This window comes from Zonotrichia leucophrys, chromosome 1A (assembly GCF_028769735.1).
Source record: "Zonotrichia leucophrys gambelii isolate GWCS_2022_RI chromosome 1A, RI_Zleu_2.0, whole genome shotgun sequence".
In the NCBI taxonomy this organism is placed as follows: domain Eukaryota; kingdom Metazoa; phylum Chordata; class Aves; order Passeriformes; family Passerellidae; genus Zonotrichia; species Zonotrichia leucophrys.
The window spans coordinates 30,952,203-30,964,917 of NC_088170.1; the positions used below are offsets into that span (position 1 = coordinate 30,952,203).

The window sequence follows — 12,715 nt, forward strand, 5'->3', positions numbered from 1 at the left end:
GCTTAGCAGAATTTAAGAATTACCAGTTTTGAAAGGGCTACTTAATTTTTATGCTGATGTACAGTTTCTCAAAGATATTTCATTTTTCATAATGTAGAAAAGTCAAGGTTTATTTTTAAGCCACTGTCATGATATTTAAATATGATATTTACAAAACCATCAGGGAATTTACCAATAATCTTGGACTGCATTCAGTCATACTGGGTTCCTGCATTATTGCTTATCTTTACATTTTCTTTAGAAAATGTGCTTCTATTTTGCTGCTTTCATTTTTAATATTGGGCACAAGGGACCTGCTCCCCATCCCATCCCAGACCCATCATTGCACACAAGGAGAATATATTCCTCCTATTACACAATAGCTAAATTCTTAAAGCTAAATTCTTAAAGCATTAGTCTGTGAAAGAGGCAAAATGAAATGAAGGGGTTCTCAGTGCCCTGCTCACCAAGCTGGGTACATGGTCATGCTTCTCTCTCCCTTTGAATCTGGGCTGCTGTGCAAAATGCAGTGCAGTACTCCTGAGACCAGGGCAGATGGAAGCCAAAGGCATGGCTTCCCACAGCCTGTGGGGCAGCCCCGCTGTTGTGGTGTCAGGAGGCAGTGGGCAGAGTTTGCCTCCAAGGACGTATGCCTTTGTGTCTGACTGGTCAGAATATGCAAGCCTGGCCTGGATGGTCACAAGAAGGTACAGAAGGTGTTGGAATGGGTCTTTGGTCTGGAAATATGTGCTGCTCCTCAGCCTTGGTCAACACAGCAAGGTTTGGTAATGGACACAGAATTTTGGGTAGGAAGAGCACAGACCTTGAGTCTGTGGTTGGATAGGCAAGGGCCACAGGAGGTGGTGAGGATGCAGCAAGATGAAACCTGGCAAAATGGCTGCAGGCTACAGTCAGTCTGAGTAACATCAACATGAGGGTCCCCAGAAGGAGAGGTCAGACTTCAGTCAGTCTGCTCAGGAAGTTTTATCAGCAGGAACCCTCTGAGAGAGGACTGCACGAAGGAGCATCTGATTAAATTGACTAGCTCTTGCTATCTTAAAATCTGATGGGCAAATATTTTTAGAGGAAAACAGGGTTGACATATTTATTCAGCATAAATAATTTGTTCCTCTGAGGAAAACTGTGGGAATTTTTGTGCTCACAGCTGGCACGCATACTGCTGTGCGGTGCAGTTTGCAGTCAGACCAGCAGTACCCTGGTTACAGCTGACCCTAGAAGGTCAGCTTTTGCTAAACATTTTGAAGTGTTTTCTTCCTAAATACTAACCCAATTGTTTACTGTCTACATAAAAGCTGTTAATGGTAGGGCTGCTAACTGCAATGAGGATACATGATGCTTTAATTGCAGAGTATGACTCAACAGGAGAGCACTGGAAGTCTGGGTGGGGGCTGAAGGAAGGACTGGATAATAACAGGACACAAAGGTGTGTATACGCAAGAGAGAAAACCTGAGGCTTTGCTGAGTTTCCAGTTATAGTCCAAGCTGAAATACACAAGACCAGTTATGCAACCCTGAGCCAGATTTTTGGCTCTGAATGAAATAACGTTGGTGGCCTATATGGAAATATAGATGGGTTCATTACCTGAACCCCCAGGGAACATGGGTAGGTGTGTGTGGTTCTGGCACAGACAGTCATGGAGCAGGAAGGGCGATGGTGCTGAGCTGCCAAAGGCTGGGGAGCACAGCACAGCGTGGGATGCCCAGTGAACCTTTTGATCAGTGCATGGAACTTGGCAATCCTGAAGCTCACTCTTGCCAAGGGTTGGATTTGTGAAGATATTCTGTGATATGCAGCCATTCCTTCAGGGTATATGATTGAAGTTCATGGCAGTTACCTGATTTGCTAAAAAAATTTGCTGCATTGAAGCACCACCTCCTCCTCCACCCTCACCAGCACTCCTCAACCCACACACGTGCACGCTACATTATAGGTACATTAGGATGCCTACTTAAACTTTGCTATTTAGCACTGATTCTAGCACAAATTTCTATTTGAAATGCAGTGAGTACCCAATTATAGCACTTAATAGCATTCTTCATTCCCACAACTCTTTGTTTGATCCATTGGTTGGTACATTAAAAATATCAACAAGAAAACACAGTGCTTAGAAACTGAGGCAATTGGATTCCTCTGGAACAATATGAAACAAGACTTAAGAAAAAATTGCCAAGTGGTACCACCATGTCAATGAGATACTTTCTTCTCAACTTCTGGCAAAGGAGTAATTACTTCTAAGAACTCATTGCTTTATTCTTGGGGATGATATTTAAAAGATTTAGATGCTATGTCTCTGCCTTCACTGATGCTATTAATTGGTTTTGAGACACATCCCCATTTTTGTAATTTCTAAAGGTGAAGGCTGTTCTGTGTTTTGTTAATGATGACAGCACTGCTGAGAAAAAGGAAGGTCTAAAATATTTGACTTTAAGAACATGACAGATTAAATAACCTGGGGGGTCCTAATAATCATCATTCACAATGTAGGAGATGACAAGGGGAAATTTCTAAGATGACATTTTGTCACTTGTGGTAGTCACTTAAAATGACAAAAGCTATACATTCTGCTCTGCAGCTTCTTTACTCTAATTGGGCCAATTTTGCTATCATGCTATTATCCTGCAGAGCAGAACTGGTGACAAACAAAGAGGCTTTTGTGATCTCAGCAGAATATTCTTCCATGAGCTCAAGAAAATAACTTGCCAAAAGAGAATGAAAATGGTCCCCGCATTTTGTGGCTGGCCAGAAGCCCAAGGCTCATGTCTGTCTGGAAAACGTCTCATCTGCATTTTTAGTTCCTGCTTGCTTATGGTGGAATTTTGCAGAAGGGACCTCTAGTCAAAGGAACTATAATTGCATTTGGGGTTTTTTCTGTTACATTAAATTACTTACCTTGGGATATGGCATAGGAAAAAGGGGGCTAAACTTCTCTTCTGCACTCTCTGTGATTTTGGCAGTCTGCTTTAATTTAACCATATTTTCCACTATGCACGATCACATAATAATTCCTTTTAAGTATGTAATGACATAAAAGTTGATTGTGTTAGTACATGCTTCTTTGTAGCTATTGGGAAACTTAATCCATTTTAAAAACGTTTGAACTTTGGGAGAAAAATTGTCATAAACAGCTACATGAAGAGTAGTAAGGAAGTGGTTCTATAAGCTGTTAATGTAGTGTGAAATCCTGAAACAACCCATCTTGTTAAGATGAAAACATATTATTTATTATCATTCAGAAGCTTTGGGCAAAAATGTGTTTAGTAACACACATTTGTTAACATGGAATAAAATTACACTGGAGTGTAGCATGGAGTGTATGTGGAGTGGGCATATATCCAGCTCATCTAAAATACAGTCATTTCATGGAAGTGTTAAGCTGTTAAAACATATTGCTATCAAGAAACAGTTGTTTATTATAATTAGCATTGTTTTTCTGCATGACAGAAGTAGGAAAATGTCATTATTAATGTTGCCCATGATTTGGACAAAGATAGCCTTTGTTTCCGTCTCCTGAACGAGGTATTTATATTCATTGTTTTGGAGAAACTAAAATTGGAAAACTGAAGGTAAATATTTCTCTCAATCCTTTAGCACAGTTAAATCTGCACAGTTCAGATTAAGCAGCGATGCTGGTATGCAGTTAGTCAGCATTATGTAAGGCACCAAACATTGTAAAACAGACTACCAAAAATATAATGGTGGTGTCACTTTGGCTGAAGAGCTGCACATTTTCCCAGACCTTCCCTCTTGCCCTTTACTCCATATGCTTATGCTACAATTCATAGAATTATACATTAGTTTGGCTTGGAGAAGTCCTTTAAGGACAATCTAGAACAGCCTCCCTGAAATGAGCAGGGACACCTTCAACTAGATCAGTTTGCTCTGAGCTCTATTCAACCTGACCTTCAATGTTTCCGGGAACCTCTTTGGACAACCTGTTCCAGTATTGCACCTTTCTTACTGTAGAAAATTCCTTCTTTATATCTCATCTGAATCAGTCCTCTCTTGGTTTAAAACCGTTGTCCTTTGTCCTATTGCAATGGTTCTTACTAAAAAGTCACCATATTTCTTGTAAGTGTTCTCTAAGTACTAGAAGGCTGCCATAAGGTCTCCTCAGAGCCTTCTCTTCTCCAAGTTAAATAGTCCCAACTCTCTCACCCTTTCTTCACAGGAACATATTTCATCCCCCAAACCATTTTTTGTGTCCCTCTTCTGGACCCTCTCCACAGGTCCATTCCTCTTGTGTGCTGGAGCCCCACAGCTGGATGCAATACTTCAGGTGGAGTGTCACCTGCAGAATGGAGCAGAGCAGAGGGCCAGAGTCACTTCTCACAACTTGCTGGCCCTGCTTCCTGTTTATGCAGCTTGAGATACATTTGGGATCACTCAGCTTGATGCTGTCTGTAAACATGGTGAGGGAGCACTGGATCCCATTGTCTGTGGCATTGATGAAGATACTAAACACTACTCTTCTCAATGAAGACCTTTGAAGGACACCCCTCACCACCAATTTCCATCTGGACATTGGACCAGATTATGAGTTACCAGCTTCTGATTTCAGTAAGAGTTGTTTTCTTAGCTAAGAGTGCTCAAATCTCATTTCTAGGTACCCTACTGTTACTTCTGCCTTCCTGAAATTCCAGGTCAACTTGGAGTTTTTTTTGTGCTAATGCAGCTTGCTCATGAAGTACACTCATTTCCAACTCTGCAGCTACGTGGTGCTCATGGAGCCTGAGCTGAATCAAGTGCCATCCTGCTGCTGAGCCACCAGAGCCACCAGCACTGCTCCTCAGGGCATGACTCCTGCTACACCAGCAGTGAGGGCTGTTTCATGGCCTACTTCAAGCCATCAACTCTGCACTTCTGGCTGTGTCCAGATCAGCAGCCACAGCTTTCATTCATAGCCATACCCCAAATTCTGGCATCTCCAGATTCTGTTCCCCTGTGTCCCAGTCTGTTAACCCTGCTCTACTCTTCCTCATCAGTCCTGCCTCTACTTTATCCTTATTTACAAATCCCTCTGTATCTGCCTACTGCAACATCCCCTCTGTCTTCCAAGGCTCATTAATGCTCTCTGAGGCAGGCTGAAAGTCTCAGCAGGTTTACCTCTTTGTCTTCAGCTGGCATATTTTCATTCTCTCTCAGGAAGGGAGAGGTGCCAGAGCTCCCTGAGCAGCTCCGTTTTTATCTCCCAAACTCATCCCATCCCAGACTTCTTACAGAACAGCCACAGTAAACTGCTGAAAACTTAAAGGAAGGATGTCATCCTTACCAGGAGGAGCTCCTGGTAAATGCCACTCCCTGCAAAAGAAGTGTATTATCATGAAATGTCCACATCAAGGGAAGGAGTCCAAATCAAGCAGCATATGTTCTGACAGAGAATTCTTTCAGATGATGACAGGACATAAAAACGTCTTAATTGGGACTAATACAATGCAATGTACTAAATATTTGACAGTGCATAATATCTTTATTTAGAACAATAAAGCATATGTATATAATGCAAATTCCAAATCTGAACTGGTATAAAAAGGGATCTGGGAAAACATCTATCTTTAAGAGGACACATATGTACATACACATCACATTTTATAAACTTTGTTGATCACCTTCAGTCAGAATGTAACTATGCAAAACTGTGCTGACATTTACATTGAAATAAATGAATTGCCCATAATGCAACCAGCAAACGTCTGTGTCTCTATCACTAAAGAGTCTGAAGTTTCCACGTTCCATTAATTTGATAAAAAAATAACAACATGCCACCATTACTGTAGATCTGCATTTAAGACAGCTGAATCAGATTTATGAATTGAAAAATGTTGGATAATTCTTAAACGTAAATCAAACTCAAAATATCAGTATTTTATGTGTACTGTTAAAATTTCAAAGTAATAATTCTGTTTTGTGTACTGAACACTTTCAGCATATTATGTAGAGCAACAGAGAAAACAGAGCTGCCGCAGATGAGAATCTAAAACATGTGCAGGTTGTACACATACTCCATAGTAAAGCACATTTTATATGCTCATAAAATGACCTTGTGATGAAATAAGTACCATTAATTCATTCAAGTAAATACACATCTAAAGTAGAACAGTTACTCAGTATAAGACTATCTGCTTTTTTATTCTCACAAGGCCACTAGTAATTGCATGCAAAGTTCAACTATTTCAAAGGAAACTTAAAAATGTTACATTTCTCACCAAACCACAGATATCCAAAAGCCAAATTTTGTTGACTTTTATAAGAAAAAAATAAAACACCCCTTTTCCCCCCAGTTTTATTCTAAGAGGGAGTGTGCTGATTTTCCAAGTATGTTAATGTATGGGCTCTGTCTACCCAAAAAGAAGACTGAAAAACTGATCATTCTTTAGAAGTTAAATTTCTTTAGAAGTTGAGAAGCAATTAAAGTCTATTTCTGCCACTCCATCTCCAACTGAAGAGTACATTACTCTATTTCCATTGATTTCAAAGATGTCTCACAAGTCAGTAGTCTTTCAGAATCTCACTATGTCCAAAGTAAAGATCTCCTCAGTGGGCACAGAAAGTTTCCAGTAAATTCACGATGCCACTTCAAAGTGCCATGCCACCTAGTGTATCCATGAATGCCCAGAAGTCTCCTTCTGGGTTGCAAAAGGATTGAGAACACTCAATCAGATCTCTCTTGCATTCAGATCTCTCAAAATATGAGGGCAAAGAATGGGAAAACCATGTGGTCCAACAACAGTTCTGCTACTCTAGGTGTCACACGACTTTTGAACACATTCAAACAGTGTTTGTGATGTGAAGGTCAAAAAGTATACATGAGCTTTCTTTCTGTTCTCATATAACTCAAAATTTACCTTGCTCCATGGAAGAGATTAAAGTGTCTGACATTATTTGAAAGTGACTGGAAAGTGAACATTTTGTCATAATCAATTTTTATTTCTGTTTCAATTCACAACTGGTATTTTCAATAGTGTTGAAGATTAAGAAGCCTAAAATTTGAATAGGCTGCTTTTGAATATCAAAGCATAATTTGGGGCACACCAATGTGACCCAAATAAAGAGTAATTGAGTATTTGATTTTCTGGAAAGAATGCACTTAGAAAAATGAACTTTTTTTATCAACAAAGAACATTAATAAATATAAGATTTTTGTTTTACTGAAGCTAAGGAAAAAACCCAAACCCTCAAATGCATGAGCTAGCCTCAAGAGCACATTTTATGAAGTATTTAAGGTTTTCATAGAATGTGTAAGGATAATTGCTTCCATTTACTTTGGATACTTTTCCATTCAGTCAAACCCAGTACGCAGTTATTCTCTGCATTACCAATAAGGTGCAAATTTCCATCAGTACATCATGCTGACATTTCTTTTAGGGTACCTCTTAAAAAAGTTTGAAACTCAAAGTCTGAGGGCCTTGTGAGTAAAGAACTAGAGAGATTCAAAGAAGACTCAGCTTTATATTGGGAATTCCATTTTTTTGAGGAATGCTCTTGCTTTTTAGAAGTGATGAGCAACCCTGGTTATCAATTGGTGAGTGCTCCAGCATCTTCAGAATAAATGTGAAGTCCTGATTCTAACGCTAAGCTTCTTTTGATCTAGTCTAGGAGAAGCTCCTTAGGTGATGCAAACTGCAAGTTCTGTTATTCTTAACAGAACTATGCTAATTTATACCAGCTGAGGAGGACTTGAAGACCTTTTTCTGACAAACAGATAGTGCAAAAAAGGCCTGAGTAAAAATAAAAATTCCGCATGATCAAATCTTTCAGTGAATTTGTGAGAAATTTCAACCTTATTACAGTAGAGTCAAAATTCCACACAGTGTAGCTACTGATGATGCCGCAGCATCTAGTATGGCAAGGTTCTGAGATTTTTTTCTCTTTACAAGTCTGAAAGACAGTTTTACCAATAATACACACAGACATACAAACCCACACACACATACGCACGTATATATTATATGTATGACATATTCTTTGTATGCATCGTTCTCAGAAAATTGAGCAGAAGATTAAAACTTCCACAAGGACTCCTAAAAAATTTAGTAACTATACATTTTAAGGAGAACTCCAAATTTATGCAAAACTTTAAAAGGGTTGGTGGGATTTTTTTTGTTTTTTTTTTTTTTTTTTAGGTTTTCAAGTTATTTAAACTAAAATTCTGGCTGAGCTGGACAATATCATGACAGATGACAGTTTGTCACCTCATGTGAGCCTTTACCTTTACCCTTCTGAATTTCAACCCCTAATACAGGTAAATAATTCATACTCATTATCTGGGAAGAGATAAGATGAAAAGATGCACAACTACATTTGTAACTTTCACCATGGTATTTTTAGGATTTACTTGAAAATGCACATCTGTACATCAGTCCTGTTCATATTCCATGGATACTGTAACAGTAATAGATGCAGAAGACAGGTGGGAAACAAAGCCTTTCTCTTTTGTTTCAAAAGAATTAAATTTCAAGAGTGGAGAACGCCAAGATATTAAAGCTTACTAATCACTTAAAACACAATGCAAACATTAATTACAGCTGATGTAAGTAAAAGCTAAATACACTCTCAGGATCTTTCAGATTTTCTATGCTATACATTTACAGATAAGGTATAAATGGCATGCATCTTCAGAATTTAAAATGCATTTCATGGGTTTGTCTTTATTGTGATGTTTGAACGCAATTCAGACTCTTTACTTTGCCTTAGCATGACTGGAAATTTCACCAGTGTTCACATACTCAGCAGTTACACTTAATTCTTCGAAGCTCCATGAGGTACATTCACCTCCTGTTTACTTTGTCTTCATCCAGTATTTGGTTCTCCTGAACAGAGACCACCAACGCTGATGAATTCTTGAGGCTTTCTGTGGTGGGCAACCAGCCACCTGGCAGCCGATAGAGACCACGTGTTGCTGCACTCCCTGCCTTTGACAGGCATAAACACAGCTCCTTATAAGTCTAAGTCTAGAGCACGAGCTCAGGGCATGACTTTGCTTTCAAGTTCTATATACAAAATTGAAGAGTATGTTATCTGTATCCGTTTCTGTGTTTTCTGTCAGTTCAGAGACCTTCATCTGAAGACATCAAGGTAGACGACACAGAATTTAAATTAAGGATGCAAAGGTATTTGTGACTTGCAATGATTACACACTGTTGGAGGCATTTGAAAGATGCTTTTTTTGTTCAGGACATATTTTGTTTGCCAGAGTCAGCTGCAAGTATTAATGCAATTAAAAAACTTCAAATGTCACACAAGGTAGATATTCACATAAGATACAGTCCTGCTAAGTGCACACTCTTCTTGTCATTGTTCAATTCAGTGTTGGTTTCACAGTAACAAACACAAATTGTCCTCATTTCTGTATCATGTCTATGGAGTCATGGGCAGCAACAACAGATGCAGACTCAGTCTGTCACTCCAGAAGGAATACGAATGTGCTTAAAGCTGCTTCATTTATGAAGCGAACATGGAACTGTTACCTGCCTGAAGAGAAAAACAGAAATTTTGATTTTACTGATTAGTTTTTCTTTCTGTATTACTAAAAAAATAGATCTTTTCCCAGACATACAACATAGACATTTTTTTCTTATAATTTTGGAAATAAATTTAATGACACTTGCATAGGGATTTCTTTACTGAGAAGGAAAAATGTTATAAGATTTACTTTCCTGATGCAAGAACACACTTGCCTGCAAAAGCTCATTGATGTCATCTAAGGTAATGGAACCACTCTCATGTTTTACAGAATTGTTTGGGCATTTTGGTATTGGCAATCTCTGGCAGCAAACTTCCCTTTGAAGTCATCTGGACAAACCAAACTGAGTTTACATCTTTGGAAAAATGGAACAACTTGTCCAGTGCAGTGACAGCTTTGCTTCTCAATGAGCATATGGTAGAACAAAGCAGTTAAGGATAATGAAAAATCTCTCAAGCTGTAGATAATTCAATCATATTGAACACCTGAGAGTAAGTGCTACAGGATGACCTGCAGACTGAGATTGTCTGTTATACTCTGACGCTGCTCTTTCCTCTCATGATGTAAAGAGCCCAGTGCTGTCTGAATTTTCCAGACTCTTACATAGATGCCATGGGTTAAATACAGCACAGTTTCTGTGGTATGCAGCTTCTTGTCAGAGAAGTGCTGCTCCGCAGAGGACAGCTGGGACTGAGAAACCTCACTTACCTTTGCTGCTCACTCTTATATACTAAAGCAAGACTGATGCATCTGTGATAAAGCCACACAGGCTACAGAAATGTGCTGACTAAGCTACAATGATATGAAAGCTCAGCTCTCCTTGGCCTGTTCTCCTACACTCACCTGCTAATTTTACCAAATTGTGTTTTTTAGTTCACATTGCTTTGAAACAGCTGTAGTGTAACAGCTGAAGGATTCTCTGTATCAGCTCTAACACCGAAAAGGAGAAGCAGTAGCTGGGCTTTGTTCTGGAGTTCTTGTAAATTTCATTTTGAAGCATTCAAGTTAAAAATCAAAGGTCTATATTCATGAAACAGGATTAATTAAATTAGCTGCTAAAGATCTTATGCAATGCTAAATGCTACCTACTGATAGCAAGATTTCTTTTTTTTTTCCTGAAAATGGACTCTGAATCACTTTATATTGCAGCAGCTGAAAGTAGTTCAGTCTGTGGTAAAACTCGCACCATAACCAACTTACCAGTACACAAAACAGTAACAGTGTTGAGGGAGAAAAAGCAACAGCTACACTTGTAGATGTTCCTTTTCTTTTTGCTGCAACATACTGGAAAAAAAAAAGGTACTTTATTACTACAGTAATAGCCTTCCAAGGAAATGGAATAGAAGAGTTTATAAATTAGTTAAAATTTAAAGAAGGGGACCCAAGAATTATAATTTATGTTTGATATTAGCTCTTCCTACTTGTAGATGAAAATTCCTAATTTCTCAGGGAGGAGAAAATTGTAATAGGCATCTACATCTATGCCATGTATGCCAAAACACATGCCATATATTTATGAAGACATCTGATAGAAAACGCAATCTGTTTCAAGTTCCTGCAAAGGTCCTCTCCTGCATTTAATGTGTCACCTTTTCTTCATATAAAATATGTTTTGCATTTTCTGTGAAATTAAAAGGAAGATGTATGTTCATTTCACAGGTTTTAACACCTATGAGGATGATGTGCAAAATGAGTTATTTGTAGGAACTAATATACTTGATGAAATAAATACACAGCCTTCCATTCTATATTCTGTATATGAAGAAAATTTTTTAAGAATTTATTACTTTAGCAAGCTTAAACACAGAAAATTCCAGCTCCTGTGACCAAACTGCTAGATCAGAACTTTGCCTATTTGTCCCTTAACCAATGGGCAGCCCAGGCATTTCACACAGTGTGAGAACACTGCAGGACATGTCCTTCTGCCACCTGCATGAAATCTTTCCCTATAAATCATTCACAGTTAAAATGTGACCAAACATCATTAATTATGAAGCTAAACAATACTCTCAAAATGCTTTAGCATAGACTTATTCTTACTTAAAATGTCCCTAAATACTTTCCTGGATTTCACAGAATTCTTTGCCCAAGTCATGTACAAAGAACTTCAAAGACTTGAACTGTTATTTCTAAGATATTTTTGATTCTCTCAGAACTTTCTCTCTTTAAAAATCAGATAATTTAGTGTATAAGTAGGAAGAAAGCCGTGAATAATTTCTGGATGACCTTAAGAAGTTATTAACATTTGAATGAGTTCTCAATAACTTTCCACAAATATAAAAAATAAACCAAACCAGAAAACATAGTAGCCTGGGGAAATTAAAAAAGTGAAAGAACATAAAAAATGTTATTGTAAAAGGTATTTAAAAGGATTTAGGAGCACAACCAGAAAGACATTGCTTTTTATTTATTTCTATAACTTCAACCTAGCTTTATAACACACAGCAAATAACAACATTTACTTTATTTTGTTGGTTTTCCTATAGGTCTCAGCAATCCTTTCTCACAGTGGGAATAAAGACAGATAAAATAATGTCCCCATAATAAAACACTGTATGCAGAACTATCCTCCATATCAACTTCTATGCTTAAACCAGAAAGTCCTTTAAATGGCACACTCTAAGCACATACTTTATCTCTGCAGCAAGACCTTGTGTTTGGGGCCTTTTTGTGTTTGTCACACAGCTAAACACAAAGTAGCTCTCATAGATAAAATTACATCTGTAAGTAGAAATTTTAAGTGAAACAATATACCTTATTTCATTTTCCTCTTGATAGTCATGACACTGTGTAGTTTCATCACTTTCTGGTCTGGATTTGGGATGTATTTTCTAGGAAGAAAATGCACTAAATATAAATATTCTAAAGCTATAAATATTCTAAAGCTTTCTTTAGTAACTAAACAATTGTATGTTTCAATTTGCTTCAGATGTTCAATATCAAAGTCATCTTGCAAAATGTAGGCCAAACCTTGTCCTCTAACATACATCTACTACTGATATAAATTTTACTATTGAAGGTTTTGTATTGTAGGCAGGGGCATAAAGGCCAAAAGCAAAAAAAAAAAAAAAAGAAAAAAAGAATCCTTTCTCAATATACAATAGGAGAAATGGAAAATTGGGTGAATCACACAATTTTTGTTTCCAATTAGAGAGTGATCATGCTGATAAGACAGGATTTCCACTTTGATGGTAGAATTCAAGAATTTGACACACAGATTTACATCTGCAAGTCACAGTTAAGTGGAGATCAAA

The 12,715-nt window shown here is 37.9% G+C and overlaps 1 protein-coding gene across 1 annotated transcript in view; it reads right to left on the bottom strand.

Annotated features, from left to right (window-relative positions):
• Positions 1-5,454: 5,454 nt before the first annotated feature.
• KITLG (KIT ligand) overlaps positions 5,455-12,715 on the bottom strand; it is a 56,724-nt gene continuing 49,463 nt past the window's right edge. The window contains exons 8-10 of the mRNA XM_064702036.1: positions 12,216-12,292; positions 10,662-10,745; positions 5,455-9,469 (exon numbers count right to left, since the gene is read on the bottom strand). Of these exons, the coding sequence (XP_064558106.1) occupies positions 10,706-10,745; positions 12,216-12,292 (117 nt within the window). The 3' untranslated portion in view covers positions 5,455-9,469; positions 10,662-10,705. The remainder of the gene's footprint in view (positions 9,470-10,661; positions 10,746-12,215; positions 12,293-12,715) is intronic.